Source organism: Pomacea canaliculata, linkage group LG3 (genome assembly GCF_003073045.1).
Source record: "Pomacea canaliculata isolate SZHN2017 linkage group LG3, ASM307304v1, whole genome shotgun sequence".
In the NCBI taxonomy this organism is placed as follows: domain Eukaryota; kingdom Metazoa; phylum Mollusca; class Gastropoda; order Architaenioglossa; family Ampullariidae; genus Pomacea; species Pomacea canaliculata.
This window is the reverse complement of record NC_037592.1, coordinates 2,419,644-2,445,978: the sequence shown is the minus strand read 5'-3', so window position 1 is coordinate 2,445,978 and position 26,335 is coordinate 2,419,644. Positions and strand designations below refer to the sequence as shown.

The 26,335-nt window shown below is 39.7% G+C and overlaps 2 protein-coding genes across 7 annotated transcripts in view; one reads left to right on the top strand and one right to left on the bottom strand.

The window, feature by feature from the left end:
* The window catches only part of LOC112559730 (histone-lysine N-methyltransferase eggless-like), a 20,586-nt gene extending 8,825 nt beyond the window's left edge, over positions 1-11,761 (top strand). For all 5 annotated transcript variants that reach the window (XM_025231097.1, XM_025231094.1, XM_025231093.1 and 2 more), the window contains 20 exons: positions 71-191; positions 580-709; positions 1,229-1,486; positions 1,623-1,721; positions 2,267-2,341; positions 2,570-2,675; positions 3,041-3,224; positions 3,523-3,708; positions 4,139-4,254; positions 4,489-4,593; positions 4,853-4,946; positions 5,161-5,369; positions 5,799-5,852; positions 6,150-6,242; positions 6,552-6,769; positions 6,928-6,975; positions 8,287-8,355; positions 9,016-9,128; positions 9,384-9,472; positions 9,711-11,761. In XM_025231097.1, the coding sequence (XP_025086882.1) occupies positions 71-191; positions 580-709; positions 1,229-1,486; positions 1,623-1,721; positions 2,267-2,341; positions 2,570-2,675; positions 3,041-3,224; positions 3,523-3,708; positions 4,139-4,254; positions 4,489-4,593; positions 4,853-4,946; positions 5,161-5,369; positions 5,799-5,852; positions 6,150-6,242; positions 6,552-6,769; positions 6,928-6,975; positions 8,287-8,355; positions 9,016-9,128; positions 9,384-9,472; positions 9,711-9,828 (2,485 nt within the window). In that variant the 3' untranslated portion in view covers positions 9,829-11,761. The remainder of the gene's footprint in view (positions 1-70; positions 192-579; positions 710-1,228; positions 1,487-1,622; positions 1,722-2,266; positions 2,342-2,569; positions 2,676-3,040; positions 3,225-3,522; positions 3,709-4,138; positions 4,255-4,488; positions 4,594-4,852; positions 4,947-5,160; positions 5,370-5,798; positions 5,853-6,149; positions 6,243-6,551; positions 6,770-6,927; positions 6,976-8,286; positions 8,356-9,015; positions 9,129-9,383; positions 9,473-9,710) is intronic.
* LOC112559731 (protein saal1-like) lies at positions 11,640-26,335 on the bottom strand. Of its 2 annotated transcripts, none has more exons than XM_025231099.1 (13): positions 25,998-26,335; positions 25,769-25,834; positions 25,361-25,537; positions 24,885-25,004; positions 24,376-24,459; positions 23,758-23,837; positions 23,285-23,344; positions 22,782-22,897; positions 15,521-15,644; positions 14,854-14,936; positions 13,683-13,850; positions 12,816-13,174; positions 11,640-12,520 (listed from the first exon to the last, which is right to left on the bottom strand). In XM_025231099.1, the coding sequence occupies exons 3-13, from the start codon at positions 25,511-25,513 to the stop codon at positions 12,176-12,178; spliced, it is 1,692 nt and encodes a 563-aa protein (XP_025086884.1). In that variant the 5' UTR covers positions 25,514-25,537; positions 25,769-25,834; positions 25,998-26,335; the 3' UTR covers positions 11,640-12,175. The 2 variants fall into 2 exon arrangements, with proteins under 2 accessions (XP_025086884.1, XP_025086883.1); XM_025231098.1 differs by having other exon boundaries at positions 26,030-26,335.

The following is a 26,335-nucleotide window of genomic DNA, read 5'->3' as shown; positions in this document are numbered from 1 at the left end:
TAATTACTTTAGCAAATAGTAATCTTCTTTGGTAAGATTGTAAGATTAAGTATCAGTTTACCTGCTGCAGGTGGACAGCTAAAGTGATGGAGGTAGATGCCAGTTTGGTAAAGATGTATTTCCAGGCTGACAAACGCACGGAATGGATCTACCGTGGGTCTACACGATTAGAGCCCCTCTTCAAAGCTTTGGTAAAAATTCTTCCCTTTTTGATTATCAAAGATGGTGGTGGTGGTTTTGGTTGGGTTGTTTCAAATGACAGATGTCACAGTGGACATTTCATATTGTCCTTATTGTCACTGTTTTTCTGATAACAGATTGAAACTCTTGAGATTGAGCAACAGATTGAGAATATTCAAGAGATAGGTGATGTTACACACTTAATTGTCTAACAAGCAGGACTGGTGACAACCAAAACGCTGCAAACCAAATGTCTGCTCTGATTAATACTTGTGCATTAAAGGGATGTGGAGAAGACTCATTTCTCATTGCTTTGTTTTGTAATATGTTAAAGAAGCTTGATAATCTTCCTGCATCATCAAATACATGGTACATTTAGAGTAAAGTTTTTCTTTGCAGGCAAATGCTGAAGCAATAAAGGCAGCAGGAAGTTCCAAAGGTCGGCGTCTTAACATGGACCCTAAAGGACAAAAGCGACCCACAGTTGAATACACCAGAAGTGGTACTGAAGATGAAATAACCAAACGAGGTGAGGCATGATTAGAACCATCACTCACAGACCAAAACAGTGATGCAGAAAATAGAATGCATCCATTTTATGTTTTATGATTGTACATTCAAAGATTATTGTGAACTAAACTGCCTTGTCTTTGCTGTACATGTCTTCCATGTATTCTTTTATGTCATACATAACAACACTGTATCTCAGTCATGAGTAAGGAACACAAATGGAGATCGTCTCAAACAAGGCAGAGTATTTCAAGAAACATTGACAGAAGGCAAAGGGCTAGCATCCTCTCTACAATTACATGTAGTACTGGTGATGGTTAAGGTGAAGGTTAAAGTCTTATATAGGTGCCGTAGGGGACTATAGGGTCTTGATTCGTGTGCGAGTTTGAGGAGATGGGATGGTTGAGTGTTGCTTCTGCCTCATGTGATTTTGTAAAGAACTGGGTGTAATGCCGGGCCATCTGTCTGATGCTTAAGCACTGAGGCAGCACAGTCGCGACTGAAGACAATTATAAGTTGACTGTTAATCAATTTCCAGCTGCCTCCACGCCCACCACAACAAGCTCAGCACCAGCCAGTAAGCCTCCTTTAAAGATGCCTTCTGTTGGAGGTGACAAGAAACGCTCAGTGGCTAAGAAGAGTACTGGGGGTAGTGCCAGCAAGATGATGGTGAGCAAGCCTCGGCCAGCCAACATAATTGAGGACGAATTTGGGCCATCTCCGGACTGGGAAGCTCCCTGGCTAAAACACCGTCGACAACCAGCTCAGCGCAGCAAATCATCCGAGAGTAATGTTGGTATGTCTCACTTGTACTTGTGCAGGCTTGCATGCCAGCGACTTTCCAGATGCCTTGTAAGAAGACAGGATGTTTTGAAATTTGACAATGACTGGAAGTTTGAAACTGAAATATGAATCTTGCATTTTGATAACAGGTGCAGAACGGTACCAGGCAAGCAGCATCAGCAGCAACAAGCAGGGCTGGGACATGGCAAGTGTGCTGCAGGAGCGCCTGGCATCAGCTGTTGAACAAGGTGTCACAATTCTGTTATTTCTCTTTTATTTTTCTCTATATATCCACCACCCTTCTTTCCTTGTCTCATACATTTGGTCTTGACTCTTCCCCTGCCCCTCTCTTCACACTGGGTTTTCTTCTTTGTACTGTATCAGATGACATCTGGTAAATACTCGAAGAAAGAAATTTTACCACTAAAAACGGTATTTTTTTATGTTGAGGGCTATGGAGCATGTGCTTTGAGAATGTTTGCTAATCTTCTGGCACATTAGGTGACAAGGAAGGGACTCTATCTGGTTCTGTTTGCTGCTGTTCTGGGGCTGTCTCAAGAGATAGACCTATGCTCTTGAGATCCATCTCAAATGGTTCACCTTGATGTCTCAGAATCTTCACATGCTTAACATGCTTAATCCTACATTGGCATTTTGTTGTGTACGTTTTGGGGTGTGGAAGGGAAGGGGAGACTTTTGTGCTGCTACATGCAAGCCAGAGCTTGTGTTAGGCAAGGTTATGAAATAATCAGAGTGGCTGATATAAGTCAGTCCTTCTGAACTTTTTCTCCAGTTGATGATGGCGAAGCCCTTGGAGAACATATGGACACCCTCATTGACACCAAAGACAAAGTGCGCAAAAAAATGGGTAGGGCTGTGATTCTGATTTTTTTAGCAGTGGTTTATACACTGATACTTTTCTATGAAAGAAAAATACCGGAAGAATTAAGAACTTATTTCTTGTTTTTGGTCGTTGAGCAGGTTCTAATAGTTTTTCTGTGTATGTGTGTAAATTTGTATTGACAGTACTAAATTTTAGTTTCAGAAGAAGTCTTGTGTGGTGCACTTTTCTGACTCATTATTGTGTCTTTTGTAGTACCTCATCCGTGTGGTCCCACATGTGCTAGGGACTCAGAAGAGGAACGAGATAAACACAAAGGAAAGAACCCACTTCTTATTCCATTGCTGTGTGGTTGGGAAAGGTGAGTTATACTCACATGATGTTCTCCAAACAACATTGTGGAATATGCTTCATAATTTCTGACCACATTATGTGTGTTTGTGTGAATACATATTCATAAAGGGGAGGGCTAAAGTTTGAAGAAATTTTACTTCAGAAGTTTTCTTGGACTGCTTTTACAGATGTATCTAGTAAACCTACTTGCTATCATGTAAAAGTCAATATGCCTGATACGGTCTTTTATTTTGCAACTTAGTAATCTGAAAATCCATTTAATATTAAAATTAAAGACTATTGCAGTTTTCATGCGTGAAAAGCAAACAGTGAGAAATAAGTGCATTGACTCTTTAAATGGAATGAATGATGTTTGCTATGTGGAATTTCCAGACAGATCTGTAAGATGCGACCTAGTGGGCGGAAGTGTGTTATATACCGAGCTCCATGTGCTCGTCGACTGCGTACTTTAGAAGAGTTGGACAAATATCTAAGCCTTGTGGATTCACATCTAGTTATCGACTTCTTTTGTTATGATCCTTGGCTACATGTGCACACTGAGTTTGTCCCTGTGAAGGTCAGTAAAAGACAACTGATCAATGTGGATGATGTGGATCTTATTGTTGCCTTCCTTACTCTGGTGACAGTATTTAATGTGTTTTGTACTAATATTTACTTTTTTAGCGATGGTTATCATATGTTTTATATTCGTGCTTTAGAGTAAATTTTTTTTTTGGTTCTTTCACTTCCATTGACTAAGCTGTCATAAGAATTAAGCTGTAAGTTGTTCAGGGTCAAATATTTCACATGCATTTCACATGGAAGTGGAAAAAAGTTAAGGTGTAAAATCTTTGTTCTTTTTCCATTTTGTGTAGACATTCTGTGACATCAAAGACCTGTCTTATGGAAAAGAGAACGTACCTATATCATGTGTAAATGGGATTGACCGACAGTATCCAGACTATGTAGAATACTCCAGCCAACGCATTCCCTCCAAAGGGGTGAAAATAGAATTTGATGAAAATTTTCTTCAATGTTGTGACTGCACAGACAACTGCTGGGTAAGAACAACCTACCTCATAGCAATCACCTCCATTTAGAGAAACATTTCTACTTCAGGTCAACACATTGTGGCCATTAAAATAATTTTAAAAAGAACAAAATGTGCTATTGCTTAAAGGCAAAAACAGTCAATGTTTGCTAATTGGTAATAATAGCTTATTTGAAATTATATTTCTGAAGTAGTGTCACAATGAAAACTTAAGGTATTAAGTCATGTAGGTAAATTTACATCATCGTAAAATGAATGAAGATTATCCAGAATAGGGAGAATCATATATTGGTAAATCTGATAACTTTAGCTGAACATGTTAAGAACTTTTGCGTGCAAGTATGGATTCATTCTAGGTAGCTAGCAAGAGGCTTATAACAGAAGTATGTACAGTCCAGTTCAGATCCATGAATTGTTTGTGATTTGCTTGCATCACACAGGACCGGTCAAAGTGTGCTTGTCAGCAGCTGACTGTAGAGAACACAACATGGATTGGGGAAAAAGATCCCAATGCTGGCTACCATTACAGACGTCTCCGTGAACCAGTTTTTACAGGGTAAATAAAGTAGATGGGAGGATGTAGTGCACCCATGTTTCACATAAATCATATTCTCCTCATTGATCATTTGAGTATTGATGACCATTTAATTGAGCATTACTAACCAGAGGAGGAGACATATTTAGCATCTTCTTCTGGCTGGTTGCAACAAGTGTATGTAAAAGATTGTCTTTTTTTTATTTGTTTAGATTACTATTTTATTAATTACTGCTATTTCTGATGTCTTGGCAGTGTTGTTGAGTGTAATTCCCGGTGCAAATGCGACTACCGCTGCAGGAATAGAGTGGCACAGAATGGGCTGAGCTGCCGCCTGCAGGTCTTTAAGACAGAGAAACGGTAAGCATGTTCACAGCAGGTCTTTAAGACAGAGAAATGGTAAGCACATTCACAGCAGCAACACTCTCCCATCTCTTTTTATGTTGTGATCACGTAGATGATTTGTTTCAAGGGATTGGGTTCATATAGATTTGTTTTCCATAAAGATCAGAAGATATGGTTTTTGAGAGCAGAATACTGATAAATTGTAATCTGCCAGAGCACAGGAAGAAGACTGTAAATCTTCAGTACAAAGTCGTGCTATGTGTTCTTTGTTTAGAGGATGGGGGCTGCGCTGTTTGAACGACATACCAAAAGGTGGCTTCATCTGTATCTATGCTGGTCAGCTGTTGACAGATAAAGGGGCTAACGATGTGAGTGCTAATAAATCTGCTCCTTCACTTGCTGATGTGTTGCTTTTTCTTCTTATCACCACCCCCCATTCTCCATTCTTGCTTATATTTTCTCTATGCATCTTCTCCCGCTTAAAAGTATTTTTACTGCTAACTTTTGTTCAGTCGAGAGGCCAAAGCAAGCTGACCGATATGTCTAGAGTGCAACCTGTTACATAAGACTTCTTCCACACAGGATGGTAAGCAGTACGGAGATGAGTATCTAGCAGAGCTGGACTTCATTGAGGTAGTAGAGCGACAGAAAGAGGGTTACGAGAGTGATGTGCGTGACCCAGAATCAGAGGATGATACCAACGTACCAGCCAGCCTTGTTGGGGAGGATGATGATGAAGATGAAGACTTTCACAGCAACTCAGCGGGTGATGGTGTCTCATCTAGCGACAGGCAAGTCTTACAAAGAGAATGAGGAGATAGAATCTCAGACTGAGATGAAATAAAAGTTATATAATATCCAAACCAGACAATAAATAGAGATAGCAGCTTTGAATCTTACATTGTCATCCAAGTGACAGTCTAGTATACCCTATAGTCATAGTCTAGTATGCCACATAATCTGCTGTTTCAAGTGACTACCTGTATGCTTTTGATGACAATCTGGGATAGATGCCCATACACTGTTGTGTTTTGTTTGTTAACATGACTGTGAGATGGATGCCCATGTTCTATTTCTAGCATACTTGAATAATGTATTTAAAGGAAGATGTGCTTGAAAGTCTCAACCTGTACACACAGGAGTAAGGAATGCTTTGGATTTCAGACTTGCAGGATCATTTGAGAGGGTTAGTCTTTGTGACCATTTGATTCTTCTTTCAGTGACTTTGAGGGTGGAAACTCAAACAAAGTGGAGCACAAGGTCCATGCAACAAGGTTGAGATCCTTGGGTTTTTTTAACGTATTATTTATTATACTCATTATGTTTCTGTAGCCTTTTGAATGATGTGTGTTGTAGATACAAAAAGATATTTAAATTATAGGGATCAAGGAAACATGAAACATTGCTGTCACTTGGTTTAGTTTAGGCCACAATCCATAAGCACAGCAGCCCATCACTCTGGAGACTCTAAGTAGACTCTAATGAATCCACAATGCCTGATTCTCACTGTCACAGTGACATGTGCTTTAACACCACCACCAATATTCTTACTTTTGGATTTTATTGTGCAGGAGACAGAAGATTCAAGAATCCCAGTCAGAAAAAGAGAGTAAACCCTTAGAAAAGCTAGTTCTGAAGCGGGACTCTGCTGATGGGCAAGAATGGTAAGTACATTGGCATTGGTGGCATGTCGACTACCCATGACAGTACACATCTAGCTTTTCATGATGTGTCCTTAGGTTGTGAAGTTGTTTGGGAGGAAAAAGTGTTTCCTTCCAGAAAGGGGATTTCACCTTATGGGGATAAGGGAGGCTGTGAAGTTATCAGTGAAGCTCCTAAATAAATGCATAAATATCAGTCTTTCTAGTGGTTTGAATCATGTTTGGTAGTTATTAATATTATGGGGTATAAAAGTAAGTATTTGGCAAGTATTAATATTTCAAGCCTTGTGTCCTGACCTATTTTTTTAACAGGACAACAGAAAAGAAGACAACAGAGTGGATGGGCAAAATGGAGGACTCACCTATTGAGATTCCCAGTGATAACGATGAGGATGACGATGACGATGATATCGACACAAAGGAGACAAAGCCAATGCCAATTGAAGATGAACTGCCAGACCTGGATGTACCTCCAGTCAAAGAAGAGAAGAAAGAACAGCCCAGAGTCAAAGAGGAAAAAGTCAAGAAAGGTGAGTATTTGGGGTGAGGGGAAGAAGGTAGGTGTCTTATACGGCTGTTGTTATAGTTTGTAAACCTTTAAAGGATTCATGTCCTGATGTCAGGCAAGCAGTCTTCAGTACATGGCAGTACAAGTTAGGATTGTTTGATTTTCACTGTGTATTTTCAGATGAAAAGGTAGCAGATGGTGGCAATGAGAACAAGTTGATGCGAAGAGGTGCGTAGCAAATGCATGATATAATATTGATCTTGATAAGGCATGACAATTATTGGCCAGAAAAGCCCATTGATGTGTTTAAGTTCTTTTTAAGCCCGGTTTCATCAGATTCCAACAGATTTTTTTGTGCTTCAAGTAAGACCACTCTGTATATGCTTGTTTTTTCAGTTTCTTGTACTAAGTGGACCCTCCATATCTGTGTGAAGGGTTGGGGATGGATAGTGTATGTGTATGCATACGTGAGAGAGAATGAATCCTATTTTTTTACTTTACTTTCATAATCTTACAGCTTGTAGCAGGAATTTTCTTGACCTACTGTCCTTGCTGCTTCCTTTGTCCATATTGGCTGCATCTAATAGGGTGTGATAGCTTTCGCTGCTGGGTGTCTTCTGCATGAATGCTGTCACATGCAACAGTCTCTGCTCCATGTACAACATCTGTGCAACTGGGATAGTTACATGTGACGAAAACACAATGCCTTTTTTTATCTTTTGCTTCTTGTTTTTCTAATACTCATAGAGCTTCTATTTAAAGTTTGTGTTTCTCCATTTATTTGAATCATAAAACATGTTTTCCAGTTCCATTTTTATGAATGTGTCTACCTTGCTGGTAAAACTTTTCTATGTTCTGTTTATGTGTTCTTTTGCCCCTGTTTCTTATTTGAATCCTGCTTAGAGCAACTTATTTTCCAGTTCCATTTTTATGTGTCTGCTTTACTAGTTAAACTGGTTGAGAAGTTAGTATCTTGCAAAAACCTCACTTTAATTCCCCTACCCAAACAAAATCTACAAATTTTGCTTGATTTATTATGTTATAGTAGAAATGGGATAAATGTAAGAGTTCTGTTTTTGATGATACTATAAAAGGTCAAGGTCCTATAGCTTAGTAGCTGTTTGGGCAGAGAACTGTAAATGGTTTGTCATTTTGAGGGGATGCTATGCTAAAAGCAAAGCACATCCTTTTGCTTCTGCCACCTTTTACCTTCCCAGATGATCAGGTACTCATAATTGCTGGGTGGACAGAATGAATTTTCCAGTCATTAACTCAAAGTAAAGCTCAAATCTCATAATGCTTTAATGTTGTATGCATTAGCCACAAGGCTACATGGCCTTCTCAGTTTTTCCTTATTGATGTCAAATTCTGCATTATTAAGGATAGAGTTTATTGATATTGTGTTGCACATGTATGCAAAATAGTTTCTTTTGCTAGTTCAGTATAGCAATGAAACTTAAGATGTGCAGCGTGTGGGAGAAATAAATATATATTCATGTGTTAAATCATGTAAATAAGCTTGTCATGGTTTTTCTGCAGCCCGCAAGAGCACAGGAGGCTCACGCTTCAAAAACCTTCCCAACCCCAAGGCTCACCAGTCTATTCCAGGTATTATCAGAAATGCATGCCTTAGATATTTTTCAGTTCTTCTCACATATGCTTCACCTTGTTCGCTCCTTATTGCAGTTTACGACAATCATTGACCTTGATAATTATCAATAATAATTGACTTAACTGAGCATTTTCTTCATGTGGAGGTGAACTCAGTGTGCTGTGCATGAAAGACTACTTATGAACCAACAACTAACTAAAAACAAAGAAACACAACCATGAGCAAACAAACAACGCTGTAAGAAACATGAACAAACTGTAGCAAGCAGGCAGCAGTAATTCCAAGATCTTGGTTTGAGTTGGGTTCCCTTTTTTAAAGACAAGTCATGGGGCACAACCTAATGCCCCATGTTAAGGGTCAAGCACTTAGTTATGAAAGGAATGCAAAGTAAAGGGTGAACAATGAGAGCATAATTTGTTTCCCAACAGCAAGTGAAGATGAAGAATTAACACAGGAGTCACCCTGGCTTTTGCAGTAGTCTCTTAGTCCTCTCATTCTTGCATGCATTTTTAATATTAATTTCTTAATTTGTCTCCAGACTATTTGTGTCTTTCATTTACATCATGAATCAAGAAACAGTTTAGAAGCATTTGTACTAAGTTCACAAAACTATGACTGCACTGGAGTTGTTCTCTCCATGTTTCTCTGTTGGACAGAAAAGGAAGAGGAGGAGGAAGTGAAGCAAGGAACGAGAGCGCTGTTCCATGACGGCTCCTCTTGCTACATCATGGATGCTAAATCCATGGGCAACATTGGCCGCTATCTTAATGTAGGCACTTTTGTAAATGGTCTGCTTTATAGCTATGAGATGCTTACTTGGTCTCATTCATAGCTGCAAATCATCGGGAATTCTGAACCAGGCATGCTTATTTTAAAGTGCCTGAATCTTTCTTTCTTTGAGATGGTCAAAAATGTTTTGACAAAGAACACTCCATAAATACAGAGTATTCAACAATCGCAGCACTTTTTAATGTTCCTGACAAGCTGTCAGCTGCGGGATTAAAAATTTGTTTTACCATTACAGCACAGTTGCACTCCCAACGTGTTTGTGCAAAATATTTTTGTGGACACTCACGACGTGCGGTTTCCCTGGGTGGCTTTTTTTGCCGGGCAGTGAGTACACTTTGAAAACTTCAAGATACAACCGTCTATTATGCCGAGTTAAATATTTATGATTTATTCTGATAAATATCTGGTTAGGAGTTGGTCGAGATACCTTAAGGAAATAGGCTTTTCACATCAGATTATATTTGGGATTTTTTTAGAGACTCTGCTTCTGCAGAATTTATATAAAGTTTATTTTAAATGTTTTGCTTTGTCCCTTTATTCATTTACTGCTTTGCGTCTGCAGGTACATCCGTGCTGGCACTGAGTTGACATGGGACTATAACTATGAGGTGGGTAGCGTACCAGACAAGGTACTCTACTGTTACTGTGGCTCTCCCATGTGCAGAGGGCGGCTTTTGTGAAGAGACCAGACAGCAAGATACGAATCGATTCCTCAGATGCTATTGCTACCAACTGCTATTGTGCTGTTGACAAAAGTAGCAGCAAAAATATCTTTCAGATGAGAGTTAGTCTTGCAAAGATTTTGTGAGTCGTTGGGATCAAATTCAACTTTGGCTTAAACATCATTTATCATTGTCAGTGTTTTGTAAAACGGTCTTCTTTCAAATATAAGATCTTAATTGCTTTACGCTTGCTTTTTCTTACGGAAACCACTGTCCAATTTTATTAGGCTACAAATTTCTTGTGCTAACGAGTTAAGGAAACCTGAAGGGAAGCCTTACCTAATCAGAGGAAAAGATATTTGCTTTTGGATTCAGTTCAAACATAGCAGGAATTAAGCACTTGATGTTGAGACTTTATGTTTCATCAGTGATCATATCAACGAGTTCTTTATAAAGGATGCAGGGACATGAAAGTCATTCATTCTATGTAGACACTAAAATCCTGAGATGCAGCCATTTGCTATAATGTGCATGTCACTACTACCGAACAGTTGGTGGCGCGGTGATTAAAACATATCACCGTATTGATGTCTTTGGATACGGCACCTGTTTACATGGCTAAGCATTGGTGCTTTTTTACTGAGTACTTGGCTTCCCCCTACCCTGTGTGTTCATCGCCAGGAGATGCAGGGGCTTGGACAAATAGAATTGTGAGATGTTTCCAAACCAGCATAACATCATGTGGTAATAAGTAACGTGTTGTAATACTGTAAATAGTAGAATGGCTTCCGAATGATGATAAAAAAAACAAAACTGGACAAGAGTGTAATTCTAGTGAGTGCACCATGATAAATGTGTCATGTACAGGTAACAGTGTTATTATAGGCTACAGGCTGGTTAATGTACATTCTTACCTTTCTCAGGAAAAAACCATGGTGGAAGTTAATTAACTCGTTTCTGGTTCACTTAATAATGGTATGATGATCAAAATTTTCCCATACTATATATACAGCACGCAGATTTCACAAGTCCTTACCTTTCATTAAGTTCGCATTTTGAAATTTCTATAATGTGAACAGCATTATGCACAGGAGCCCCTGCAGGTGCAGGGCCTTGGGCGGTGACCCCTGCTCGCCACCCCATATACTAGCCTTGGCTGTTGTATGCATTGTGTGTTGTATGCTATATTGTGTTAATAAGTGTGTATGATGGTGCATTTTATGCTTACCCTAAAAAGATATGTGCTGGGGAATTTTCCTGTACTTTGTATGTAAAGCTTTGAGCTTGGCTTTGGTGCCAAGGCAAGAGGCTGTATAAATGTATCATCAATGGGCTGTCACAATAAATCCACAGCCAAAAAAAAAAGTGGCAGACCTCTTCCTCCAGTTGGAAATGCAGACCTGCTGCTCCAAGTGACCCACTTTTGCTATTTGGTCCATAATCCCAAACAAGAATTATGGAAGAAAACATTAGTGACTGTCCTTTGTTGCCTGCTTGTACGGAGGTTCCTTGGTAATGCCCAAGTTAAGAGGAGCCTTGAAGGAAATTGTAATGGAGGTGGTTGTGTTTTTAAAACAAGTTAATCTTGCCATTTTTGCGGCTATATGCTCCTCAAGGAGTAACAAGGAGCAAAACACATCTTGCCATTTCTGCTCAAGCACAAATAATGTTTACATTCTTGCTTATTTGGATTTCATGCCCCTATTGATGCTTCCCTTTTTCTTGTGTTCATGCTATTTAACCATTTATTGCCACCACCAAAATCTGTTCCAGACTGATTTCTTTTAATCATCCCTCCTTGTTCTGGGTTATGCTGGACAACTGATAAATGGTAACTACTAGGCCAGTTTTAATTTTTCTGATGTATGTATAAAGTTTTCAGCACAGAATTTCATTTGTGAAACATGTTGGACAAGAAATAAAAATTGTATGCTCTATGTTTATATAAAAACCGAAACAGTCCTGTTGAAGGGTATGGATGATTTCTTTTGAGGCCTTCTGACGTTCATTTTCTCTTTATATCCCTTTCACTTTAACAAACATACTTTAAAGTAGTAAAAAATTCAATCTACGTTTCTGGTCCAAATCCAACATACTCTGCATCCTATGTGTACAAATGCAAGTGCACAAAACTGGCCTTTGTAAGACTTGGCCATGATTTATGCTCATCTTCAGCAAGTAAAGCTGAGAAGGAAGTAAACAAGACTGCAAACATTTTGTAAATTTACATTGGAGCTGACTAGGTCCAGCTCTTTGCATTATCTTGAACCATGCTTCTGTCTGCAACTGGTAACATACAATGGAAATAGCAAGACCCTGAGCCGTCCAAGTACTGTCATGTTATGAGAGGTACATAGTGCTCAAATCACCGTTCTTCCCCGGAATCTGTTCTGTTCAGAACCTTCCCCTGCACCACATCATCAAGAATCCTGACCACTCTCGTCTGGTCATATGTCTGACACAACTGCCGCAGGTGCTCGATGTCAGCTGACAACCTTGGTCTCGTGCTGGATGCCCCAGCATCATATTCACTAGTAGGACTCTCAGCTGAATATGGTCTATCAGCATCCATCAAGGTAAGGGCCAAACAGATAATCCGGTAACGACTGCACGATGTTTCCAGGTAAACCAAGACTGGGAAGAATATTGGCTTGCTGGTCTTCTCACTTGCCTTCTTGTCTTCTTCTACTTCTTCATCTGTGACTTGGTCCTGCAATAATGATGCAGCAGGTCAATACAGAACAGTACAATGCAGTGAATAAAGACCTCCAAAGTACCTGGTAGATAGCATAAGAGGCGAGAGGGTGGGAATTAGTGTTTTACTCTATTATGTCACTGCTTAGCAGTCAGCCCTGTAAACAGATGCCATGCTACATGCAGAGAAAAATAGCGTGCCTGAGATGAGATCTGAACCCACTGTAGCCAATCCTCACTGTATTGCTAACTGGAGCTAACCATTTTTTTGAAAAGTCTCTTGTGAAACCAGAGTGCAGACATATACTTACTATTTGGAGACTTCTGAAAAAGTGACGGAGAAACATCTGCAAAACATCAAACAACATTTTGTACTGCCGCATACGTCTTGGCTCGAGATCTCCACTTGAAACATTGTCTTTGCTCTTGTCCTTGTCTCTGCCACTGTCTTGTTGTGTGGCCGAGCAAGTGACATCATCTCCTTCACTTTGGTCTTCTTGTATGTGACATCTAGAAGCATTCTGATTAACAGACGACAGCAACTGATGGTCATCACTGAGAGTTTGGATGGATGAGCTGCAGTCCTCTCCTTGGGTGTTCTCATTCTTATTGTGAAGAGATGGGTACAAAGGTTCCAGAACTTTCACCATGCACCTTAACAACTGAGAACCTACAGCAATGAAACAGAGATGTCCTTACTAAAGTGGATCATTTTTTCCTTTTGAGCCACACATAACACAATTTATTTCTTAACCATTCTAGCTTTTATAAAACCCTGCAGTCCACTACACACAATAAAACTAGCTCAGGTAGTTTGAATGCCTAGCCCACACCCCTGGCTCTAACAGCATTTGATAACAAAAAGCAAGATATCAAAGAAAATTTAAAAAGTGTCATGATAATAAACATTCTTTCCTCTTGTTATTTTCCCATTCTTACTTGCACATTTATCTACATGTGTGATCATACACTGGTATGCAAACATGACAATACTGGGCTTGAAATACATCTTCAAGCTAGAAGGGTTGCAGCATTTAAGTGACACAACAAACGGTCACAAATTTTACATCAGTTTCCTTCACAAACAGATTTTCTTTCAGCACTGAAGTCGCATCCATGAAGGTGTTAATTCTAACTCTCATGAAAGCCACTTCCTGCAGTTTGTCTCACCAACTCACTTGTGGACAACTTCTCGGCGATGGCAGTGTCAGAGGCAAATAGTGCATGGAGAAGGGAGAAGACTGAAGACAGGCATGCACTGTGGTCATCCAAGCTCACTATCTCATCCTCGCACACACACTCCAGGTACTGCAGGAGCGGCAATAATACAGTTTCTCCTTTCTCCACTGCAGCACACAACAGAGTTGTTACCTCACATCTGCAAACCTCAGATTAAAACGTATTAACTCGGAGCAGTACAAACACTTGCACACAAACAGGGAAGAACTTCATTTATTTACTTATGTAGTTCATTACTATGTTACTTTCTTTCTAACTTCATATCTCATATCATTATACTTGCTAGGAATAATTTTTCACATTGATGTCAACTAAAAACTATGAATTAAAAAACAAAAAAAAAGAGTTTTTCTTTCCTTTTTTTTTTGTCCTGGTCTGAGTACACACATCAACTAGCACGTAATTACAATTAATTATGCTTTCTGATGCATAGCAAACAGCATAGGAGAATGCAATAAAATACCAATAAGCAAAGATCAATACAGTGCATTTTGCTTAATAACCATGTTGGACATAAGGATGTACTGGCCATAAGCCTGTTATGGTCCAGAGGGCATGACTGTATGCTGATAGCACCATGAAAACACTGGTGAAAATGAACTAAAAAGGATTGTTTTTTTCCTCTTGTGCCACACATAACACAATTCATGTCTTAACCATTTTAGCTTTCATGAAACCCTGTACGCCACTAGACACAATAAAACTAGCTCAGGTAGTTTGAACACCTAGCCCACACTCTGGCTCCAACAGCATAGCAAAAAGCAAGAAATCATCAAAGAAAATTTAAAAAGTGAGAGGAAAAAAGGCAGAACAGAAAGCCCAACAACAGTCAAACAGTTCAAGTTGGAAAGGGTGTCTTGGAGGGATGTTTATGGCTATGTGGACAGAGGAAGAAGTGGCTTTCAAACGTGAAGGTACTAGTTGTACAATGCAGGACCTGCTCATAACCACTCAAAACAGTCTCAGCATCAAGCCTTGCTAGCAGCTATCCAGTTGTTCTGACAACCAGAACAGCTTTCTGCCCATTGGGATAAATGAATGATGAAGATGTTAGCAGCAAGAATCATCACTAAAGCACTTAATATCGCTAATATTGATGAGAAAACTCACCTAAAACCTCCACTCCTGGTTCAGTGGTGGACAACAGCTGGAAGACATGCAGGAAGACTTCCAGCGTCTCACTGTGCTTGTGTCTAAAAACAGAAAGCCATACTGTAGTAATAGCAGGCAGTGAATGGAGGATCCCCAACTACACTATCATCACCACATACCACACATGCACAAACTCACACTCTTTTTTCTCTCTCTCTTTTTCTCTCTCTTGCCTTGCTGTTGTGAAATACACTTATTTAACGTGATTCGTGACTGATTATGATGCAGTACACTATTCACAATGGAATAAAGCTCACGATCAAGAATCTGAGTCTTGAGTCTCTCTTGCTTGCTTGCTCCCCACTCATCTTCCATTCCCTCTTACTAACACTCATTCACTATACAATAGCACGTTTAAATCACTGTTGTACATTTGCTTTGTTTCATTCTGCAAGATTTTTGAGTGATTCAAGCTCTATCACTTTCTTGTGAACAGAACTAGGTGGCTCGTCAATCAGCTTTGGAGGATAGCAATGGGTTTAATGATAATCTTAAACCATCAGTAACCTGTAAGTACTGGAAACACTAATGTAGAGCCATCAGGCTGGAAGAAACAGCCCTGTCCCATGTGATGCTGCATGTAGAAATGTTACACGCTACATCAGAAGCAACTACGTAGTCTCACCCAGTCTGCTGTATGGCCTCCAACAGAGAGTCAACCATCTCAGTGGTGGCCCATTTATGACGCAGCTCATCAGACAGATCCAACAGAACATCCACAAAATCAGCTGTATTTTTCAGAAGCACATCTGTGTTAAACAAACAAAAACGTAACTGTGTGTCAGGTTGTTGTTTTTTTTAGCTATAAAATGTTGAGTTTACTGACAACTCCATAGTTTTGTTCATTAGCCAAAATCCAAACTAAAATTTTGACAGGTTTAAACTGGTGATGGTGGTAACAGTTACTGAAAAATGAATACAGACTGGTATTTTTTTTTTTTTAATTTTACTGATGTATTTGTAAGCTTACTTATTCTAAATATCTTAAAAAGTGAAATTTGCAAAGTCAATATAGACATACTGATCTATTCATTCCCTTCAACAGCCACTGCATTTAAACACACTCCACTACTAATCTCTCTCTCTTCTCTCTTTTATTTCTTGATTAGTCTGTCTGCTGTTGATTACTTTTTCATTACTATTACCTCCCTGTTCCTTGTACTTCATCCTCATCCTTGCTCATCTCTCTGTTCCTTCATGCACTTCACATTAACCCAGTTTTTGCATCAAATATTAATCAGATAGTACTATATGTAAAGTTCTTGACTAAGTAGACTGAGAGCCCCATGCAATTCCCTGATATCTTATGGTTATTACCTAAATTCTCGCCCCACACTCTAATCTGAAATATAACACTAAAATAATAATAAACAACTGTTCTTTCACAAAAATATTACTGAAACAGGATTGCACTTTCCATTTTGATGCCCATGTATGTTTTCATGTTTATGCGGATATTTATACATTTACATCATATTTACAATTTATATGCAGATACTGACAAGTATATGATACATGCAAGGGACATTGAACTGTTCACTATTGTTTCCCCTTTGCAGGTGTGCATAAAGACTACACTGAATAAAGTCTAAAGTCTCTCTTCTATGCATAGGTTATAGCTTTGAATGATATCAAATGTTAGCAGGCTGTGCACACCAACATAATAAATGCTCTAATATGTGGTTGTGGTATCTACTAAACCAAAGTAAAGGTGCGTAACTACTCTTACTAAACGTGCATGGAGTCAGCACATTTCTTCTTGACCTTTCAGTTTGCTTACCACCTAAAAGCCAGCATTATTCATTACAATATAATTACTACATAAGCATAAATAAAATGGGATTTCATGATTATATTATGAAGGGCTTTGTCACATTCTAAAAGACATTTGACAATCTTTCTAAATGTTCCCAACCCATCAAGCACAAAGAATATATATAGGGTGTGGGAGAGATAACAATTGTCCCTTCCAAGTGTTAAAAATACATGTATGTTGCTACATTAACCATAGAGAAATTGCAAAGCTCAGTGATGTAGAAGGGGATGACCACATTTAGAAACACCTACCCCTCCCCCCACCCTCAGCTGAGTCAGAGATAACCGAATTGTTGCACTATCAATGCCCTTCCCAAGTCTTTCCACAAAAAGGCCGAGACCTATTACCGAAGAGTATGCTGACATTATTTTTTAATGTTATCATGTGTCAGCACCTGATAAGCAAAAGGGAATGCAGACTTCACCCTGGAAAAAAAAATTTATACAAGGTCAAACATAGTAATCTCAATCCCAAACTCAAGCTTTTTTTTCCTATGCCTTATGTGAAAGCAGACATGCCAGGTGGCCCAAGGAACACATGAATCATTGCAGATTGGAATGGGTCCAATCTCATGACAAATAATGGAATGTCTTTAGACATTAAATTCCTCTATGTTCATATATTACACAGGGTCTGGGGTAAAGAATTATAACAGCTACTTTCAAGACGAACGTTTACTACAAAAATATATAACAAAATTCAACCAGATGACAGCTATCGCTAAATGTAAAAAATAATAAGTACAAGGTAGGGTGTTCAGTTCTTTGTTTAGGTACTTTGTATATAGCTTTTTAAAATGAGAGATCATTTTACATGGTATATATTTGTAAGCAAATATTTATCTTTGTGCAGCATTTAGGGATAATACATGCACCTTACTCCTTTTACACACTAAATTTCTATTTGACAAATAAACCACTTTAAGATCTAGATAATGATGACAATAACATGACAACCGTGAAGTCATAAAGATGTTTCACTGACTAAACAACTTTTTGGTGTTAACAGATTTTCAAATCTTTTTGTCTAGATGTCACATATTTTGTCCCCTGCGGTCATAGTACTTCAGATAACACCAACATTCCCAGGGTCACTGGCAAGAGAGGTTAGCGACCCCAAACAGCGACCGAAGTGGGTGTTGGCAGCCTATTTCGTAATGTGCGGCTCAGGTTGGAGGGAGCTAGCAGCCGATTAGTTATGAACTGGAGGTCTGAGTGCTGTCTGCAAAGACCATACACATTGCTTCTGTTTTTCTTCTAAAGTTCACAACCACCCTCCAAATAGCTTGATCTCCATTTCATGAATAAGGTCCCCAACCGTAGGTAGCGGCGAGACATTGTGCAAGCGTCCCCTCAATACCCACTAGACTGACTAGAGCAGTGGTTCTTAACCTTTTTTGAGGTACTGAACCCACAAGTTTCATATGCACATTCACTGAACCCTTCTTTAGTGTCATCGCGAATTGCGGGTGTGTCTTGACTTCCGTGGCGGAGGCTCCGCCGAACCCCTGAGACCGACTCACCCCTAGGGTTTGATCGAACCCCGGTTAAGAACCACTGGACTAGAGTCTGGAAGTACGGTGAAAAAACTGCTCTTCGGGTATCTGCTGGGAGATTTGCGTTTGGCGTTCTGCTCAGCTGATGTCTGGGATGCGAGCGAAGCGACCGCAATGTGCACGAGGGCGGGCCTCATGACACAACACTCGAACGGTCGATGCTGGGAGGTGTGCCTGCGTCCTTGACTTCGGTCATTGTTACCGGAGATAGCGCTTGAAAAAGTACTTCACATGCAACTTGGAAAGTCGGGCGACAGCGTGAAGTACATACGACACAGTAACCGCATTTCGCTCGTTTGGGCTCTTCGACTTTTGCAGCTCATGAGCTGCCTCATCCTCTTCCGTTATAACTTTCTTCTGTAAATCTGATGCAGGCTTTACGTTTCGCTCGAGACTTTTTGTGCTGACGCCGGTCACTTTTTTTTTTTTTGCTCCTCTGCTAACAATCGCCAATGTTGCTTTGCCGAGATATTTTAGATCGCGGTTAATGTTCACAGACAGGGGCATACAGGCAGTGGGTTACTCTTTCTATCAGTTGTTTATAAACAAGAAACAGACTGGGCACGAGAAGAGAAATAATGTTTGTAGTGCAGTCAAGTCATCGTGCAAGAACAAGCGCACTGTGGAACAATAGCTGTCTGGGACACGGACGGCGATTGGCTCATTTCTGGGTGGGTACTACCACGTGACTGTGCGACCTCATTGACTGACCTTCCTGAGGTTCAGACTAGAACACTTTTCGATCGGGTTTTTTCTGCTTATCTATTATTAAATAAAAATAAAGAGTGCGAGGTCAAAACATAAACATTAAAGAAACTTAAATAGGTCACGCCAAGGGAAGTTTTCGCATGACTGTTATTATTTTTGCATGATCTTTATTCACCCGCTCTCCTTTCTCAAACTTTTCCAGACGAGCACCACTTTCGAAAATTCGAATTGACTGAGTACCACCTCGCAACCCTACCCCCTACTAATATATATATTATAGGTCTTAGTCTTAGGTATTTAGTATATGATTTATAGTGACAGTGATTTATTTTGGTGCAAGGTGCTCGCGTACCACCAGTCATACCTTCACGTACCACAGCTTGAAAACCGGGGCTTTATCCCCTCGATGCTTTGGGGCAGGGATGCCCAACCTACGGCCCACGGGCCATATCCGGCCCGCGAAACTTCTGCCCACAGTGCAGGAAATCGGCATGTTAGTAATTGAAAAAAAAAAAAAATCGAAAAAAAAACGAAAAAAGGGAAGAAGTATTTATCCCCACGTATGGGCGTTTCCCAATCTTTTTTTCGATGGACGAACATTTCGATTCAGTGCTCTGACTTCGTGTCTCTACGATGAGGCCGGACATTCAGAAGTTGGTTTCGGGAAAACAACTTCAAATATGCCACTAATTACTACATAATTAATGGTAAGTACAACTTGTTTCTAATAAAAATGGTATCTGCTCTATTTTTTTTTTCTTTTTTTTTTTTGTATTTTTGCGGTGAAGTGGCCCGCGACACGGCTGTCCGAAATGGATATGGCCCGCAGGCCGAAAAAGGTTGGGCATCACTGCTTTGGGGGATCTTCGTAAGACTAAGAGTTCAGTCTTTGCACGACTGTTATCGTCGTCGTGCTGATCACCATGGTCGCAGTCATCGAAATATTGTTATCGTCGTTGCATTACAAATAGCTGTTGTTGTTGTTGTTGTGGTGGTGGTGGTGTGTGTGGGGGGTTGGGGGTTGGTGGTGAATATGATGGTTGTGAGGTGGCAATGCTGGTGAGTTGTGGGAATGGTTGTAGTCCCACCGTTAAATATATATACATTTAACCAACTGACGTGTCCAGTTCGCTGTGTGTGTGCGTCAGAAAGAGAAATTGCCCCTAAAATGACTTACAAATCGCGGCGAGGTGAACTGGGGAGAATGAGGTAGGGTAGGGTAGGGGTAATTTTCCCCATAAATTTCGCTCACGCAACCCACTTTGAGTTCGGTAACACTAAATAATATAAAACAATCAAATGCCGAAGAACGTCAAACCAAATTTATTTTAATGCCGTATGGCGGGTGAGGGAGGTGAGCTGGATGCAATGTTTTGTAAAGTGACGGTCACAAGGGCTCGCAGTGCGGTTGCACTCACGATGCCATAATTCTCACCCTTCGCAGCGGGCTTTGCTATGCGTCTCGTGCCCACGATCTGTAAACAGGCTTAAGGTCGATTCTTGACAGCGTTTGACTGCGCACATATGATAAAAAGATAGCAGTCCCACAAAGCCAAGCAGACCGTTTCGAGTCTTTATGCAAACAAGATCTACTAAGGATGTCGGTACCTTAATATTAACACAGAACCCTATTGTTCTAAACATGTGGAACTGAAAGTGACCAGTTATCTTACTTCTGCGATCCGAACATTTAGGGATGACCTAGACCGGAAAATAACTTTTGATGTGATAATCACAACAGTGTTCGAGAAAGATCTTTGACCTACGCCCCGATGCGTGCTTCCTCTATTTAATGCTATTAACGGTGTTTTGTTTTTGGCGACTCTTGCACAGTTCATCTGCTAGTCATGCCGAGGAGCGTGGGGTGAAGTATTTCAATCGTTCTTTCTTGAGACGGAGTTAAAGATGATATATAATAAAAAAAGTAAATAAAATAATAATAAATATAAATAAAAACAACCAAACAAACCAACCCCCCAAAAGAGTGTATTAGCTGTTATGACTGGTTGTACATTGTTCAGTGTGATGTGCACAAAAGACTACAAACGAACTGACAAATACAACGATTATACAACAAAGAAACACGAGGAACAGCAGCACGTGTGCAAGATTCCGCGATAAGACGTCTGCTGTTGATGCTACATATGAATCAACACTGTTATCGTCCTTCACAACAATAAAGGGCAAAAAGGCCGCCTGTTGAAAAAAAAAATAGTTCAAGCAGTCAACATGTCCGGAAGTAGCTGCACTCCAGACAAAACGGGAAGACAAAACATGATCCTCGAGGGCTCAGGGAAGGCCAGTGGGAGCTTGCCCACACACACACACGTGCACACACAAGCAACTCCCCCACACAATTATAAGATTAATTACAACCAATTCGCAATTCGTCGTTCCTGGATGTACTTTGGCCTCAAGTCTCCTCGAGTACATCCTATTTGATTCTCCTCACTACGTTCTCGAAGGAACACACACTTAAAGCAACTAACAACATAACCTCGCTGATTCCATCGTCGTGTTACTCATTGTGTGTGTGAGTGAGGCAGAGACAGAGACTAATGTCACTGTGCATGTCTATGGAGCTATAGGTCACAGCCACGTGGCATTAGTCAGCGCGTGCCCCCGTCACCGCCCCCTTGTGACGATGGTGGTGGAATGATGAAATGAAGGATGATGCTTGGATCGATAAGATAAAGTTTCCTCTGCACCTGGGCAGGTGAGCATTTCACCTGCCACGTGTTTGCTCTCCACCTGTTTCTCGGTGCCTCAAGCAACAGACAACAAAACTCTCGACTACTGATCACCTGCTTCTGCTCTGCTCGTAATGGTCACCCACGCGCCCATCCACCCTCCCCACGACGCGTGCAGACACACATACATGCATAAATACACGTCGCGTCATAATGGTAGGCCGAGTCCCCCAAAAGCACAAACAGTTTGGACTGGAGGAGACTCGGAAGACCATTAAATTCATATCAATACGTCTCCACATAACGATAACCCACACGATGAAAACAGTACGTGGTCTCCTGTGAGCTAAATAAAATAGTTCAGGTTGTGATAACCTGCCAACAGACGCAAGCAAAATACTGTTCACCGACTTGATAAAAACCCCGTCCCTGTTCAGACGCCAATCGTGTTAACTGGGCGAGCTTGTCAAACAAGGCCGTGTACTGGTGGCGCACGAAGGAGGTTAAAAAAAAAAAAAAATAGAGTTGGTGGTCACATGATGACACTTTCGAACTAACCTCAACTACGCAGCGAGTCGGGTACCCTGATAACAAATCCCCAGATAATACCATGGCGACAGGCTATGAGGCTCTGCACGGGATACAAAATACAAACTTTCACGCCAGCTGAATGCAGCTTAATGTCGTCTGTTTAGTTTGTTTACACCGTCAGCTACCTCGTATTCCTCAATAGCCCCTTCTCACTGTATTTTCTCAAAAGTCTGTCTGCACTCATCTTTCAATATTGTCAATTTTCATTTGGCGTTTTGTGTGTGTACTTGTTTGAAATAAAGACACACTGGTTGGGGTGCGCTCACACTCACACAATTTGATTTCAATTCTACTCATAAATATTTCTTGAAAAAATTGTCCATGTTCTATTGTCGATGATAAGACCCCTGTGCATGTTCCTTTGAAGTGTACATCACAATAGTCACAGCAATTACACATAGCGGAAATGATATAAACCAACCAACAGAAACAAAATGAACGACAGACATGAACGGTGTGAGTACAAGAAATGGAGGAACAGAATGAAAAGTATCACACCAATGATGTATACTGTTGGTATACTCACTGTTTGTAGAACTATGGAAAATAAAGGCAACTTGATCCTGCACAAGACTGGCCCTCTCGATTGCTTTCAGCCACATCTGGCATGCTGTCTGATGGGAAAGATTTGTATACAGCAGCCTGTGAATACAACATTAACATCATCATTATTGGACATTTAGAATTTTTTCATGTGTGCCATTTAGGCCATCTTCTCTTGAAACTCTGATACATTATCTACTACACAAATGAAACGATCATGTCTGAAACGATCATGATATTTTGTATACTACACTAATGAAATGATCTTGTCTCAGCTGGTCTCTGTTGCCAATATTAATCACTATTCTTTACGACTACTTCTTTCAAAACGGGTAATTTTCTCAGTGATATCAGCCCATTACTAGAATTATGGACCTAGACGTCCTAGAGTTAGTATAGGACCAGTAAAAGAAGATTCTTTATCAGCTTGCTTATTTGAAAATATATTGGTTTACAGCTTATTCTATTAGTGTTTCAGTTTTTTACCGAGTCGTTTCCACTAATGTAGGAGGATCATCATTGCCAAGAAGTGCCAATGTCAAGTTCCTGCAGAAACAAAATCCATTACTTAACCTTTTGAGTACTGTGTTTCCTCCAGAAAAAAAAAAGGTATATAAAATGTTGCCATTAGACCACTGCCCTGTTTGTTCCTTGAGCTTAACATCATCCAGGGTCAAATCAGATTATCCCAACTGATGCTCTGGATTATCTGTTTTTACATGAAATTCTTGTCCAACATTTGGGGTTAACACCAAGAAGGTTAAACAAAATTGTACACTAAAAATGTTCCACACAATACAATTAATGCCACAAGGAAGAAACGTTACAGCAACATTCTAAATAATAATAATAAATTCTAGTAACATTTCTTGGAGTTTGTGCAGGAAAATAAGTAGTGTAGAGGGGACAGTGATATCACACAAGTAAATTAGTATAAGATGCTAAAATTGGGTACCAACACTAGTTTCTCATTGCTTGCAATTTCTACGCATACTTCATTGTCACATGCCATGTTCCCCAAAATTCCGATACATATTTCCTGGAAAAAAAGAAGGAAAAACTGCTAATACTAAGTAATACACAACAATTACTTTCCAAAGCACCATACATGTATGCACATACCATTAGCTGAAGATTGCACTTTCAAGCTCTCTTGCTTAGGCCAATATGTGAAATTTGTAGACATTCTGCATTTTCATGAACAGTGAAAACTTTTGACTGTTGTATAATGAAGCAATAAGAAATTTCACTGTCAATGTGATACTCTATGAAGCTACATTCTACTTATTACATTTTGCTTTTACTCCTAGCATACAAGCAGGAATAATCAAAGAACATTTCAATGCAAACTTGATACTGAGATATCCTTTCATCAAAACTGGAAAAATAGGAAATGCTGGGCTCCAGGATCATGTCTAATCTCTACAGACTATTTCAGCATGAAGTAACTTGATATCTACCTTGTACCTCTAAAGCTAGTATGAAAATCCATAAAATCTAAATTTTCAACAAGTTTTAAGCAAAATATCAAAACAGACTAATGGGTCAAAGGCAAAACGATAAAAACTGCTTCTCACTATGACTCTAGGTGCTTTGGATTTGCTGATAACTCCTGTCAGGATCTCAATAGCTTTGAACTCTTGCAAAAACTTGGCCACCTCCTGGGGGAAAAAAATGAAGATATACTGGACCACACATACATTTTCTGTAAGTTAGTCTCAAGAGCTCTCATCATCCATTCTTAAAATGAACTAATGAAGGTCACTATTATAATGGTTATGGCTTAGCTGGAATGAAGATATCTAACAAATATATAAACAAAAAGACTTTTTAAGTTTATCTACCTGTATCAGTTTAGATACTCTCTGGCTAACTACTTTGAACAATACCCTTTTCAGAGATTTTTGAATAATTTCTAATATTTTCTTGGTTTAAAAAAATACTGCATTTATACTTTTTGAATGATCTTTTATCTTTCTTAAATGAAAGTCAAATACTTTGCCAGCGATTGAAAATGTTTCCATGGATCATCTGAAAAGTCGAAAAAGAAAGCCAAAGAATTTAATAAAACTCAAAAAGTGCTCACTGTGTTCATTGACATATCCCACAGTTTGCACAGCTCTGTCTGCAAATCTTCATCTACATCCACACTGAAGTCACTCTCAGATTCCACACCTTCCTCAGCCTCTGTCTCTTTATCTACTTCCTGTAACAAAAGTACATATGTACACATACTCTCTCTACTACAGCAAAATAATTATTGTCAATACAGCTTATTTTATTTAAAAATCTGAGGACAATAATTAAACACTGGATTTGTTAATATATTATTCTGGCTTTTTAATATTTTGCTTGTGTCCTGTTTTTCTCAAAAAGACATAATGCAATTATTGTTGGACTCTATGCACAAGTACTTAAGAAAATTCAAACCCCCATCTTATTGTAAATAATTATAACTGTTAACCGGGAAATTAGCATTTCCATTTCTATTTAAAAGTTTACTTGCTGAAAATTCACCCTGGAGGGTGATTTTTCATGATATATACTTGGGCCATCACAAACCTGAATAAGCTTCATTAAGGTAGCAAAAAGCCAGTGTTTGCTGAAAGCTGTGCTTCCAATGCTGTCCCCCAAAGTTGCCTCCTCATTCTGCTGCAGTTCTGGAGGAGGTGATGGATTTCGTGTAGGATTTGGGGAGGCTTCACAACTATCCATGCTCAGATCTACTGCCAGCTGATTCTAAAAATAAATTGTCTAAATGAAGTTTAATGTTTAAAATTTAGTACATAAAACAAAGAACGCAGAATAAAGATAATTCTGACTTATGTTTTGCTTCATCTCAACCATGACCTTAAAAATCTACTTAATATTCTCCAGCATCAATTACTTTGAATTTCATCCTAATATATCAAAGGCTTATTCATTTAAAGTGTAGTGCACAATTATTTCTGAATGTGTTTATCGACTTACAACGTTTAAAAACTGCAGCACTTTCTGACGCCTTCTCTTTGAATCTCACAGAACGCCACCTTGAGACTAAAAAGTAAAGCTTGTGTAAGCTGCATGAGGAACAAGTTGAAAGACAGTAGGTTTGAGAGTAAATACAGGGATTGTGATGAATAATAGCATATCAAAAGGCGATAAGTAATATTTGTGATAAAAAAAACCCTATTGGTTTACGACAAAATATAAACAATACCACTACTAGTGTCTCTATTGTGATCATCTAACCAAAAGAAGTCCTTCTGGTTTGACAACGGTTTGGAGCGTGGCTACCGCCATTTTATCTTCTTGAGAGTAGCCTCCCTTGGCGTCACTCAGTCGTGCGCGGGGAGTAGCCGAGAGCGATTCTGAGGGGATGGGAGACACAGCACCCGCACGCACTGCAGGGTGGCAAGTCTCAGAGACTCTAAATATTATTGAAATATTATTTAAAGTCTGTGAAGTCTACAGTCTGGTCAAGGCGCCCGCCGACTGCAGCTTGACCTCTAGCCCTACGTGGCGCTCCAGCGCTGACCCCCCTCGATCCCTCTCGTC

Bases quoted from the DNA above. Each gene is read 5' to 3' on its own strand.
- LOC112559731 (XM_025231099.1), bottom strand. From the start codon at position 25,513: ATGGATAGTTGTGAAGCCTCCCCAAATCCTACACGAAATCCATCACCT. The intron at 25,005-25,360 runs GTTTGTGATGGC...CTTTTGTTACAG, and splicing joins CCTTAATGAAGCTTATTCAG to GAAGTAGATAAAGAGACAGA. The intron at 13,851-14,853 runs GTGAGTTTTCTC...TGTGTGCTGCAG, and splicing joins ACCAGGAGTGGAGGTTTTAG to TGGAGAAAGGAGAAACTGTA.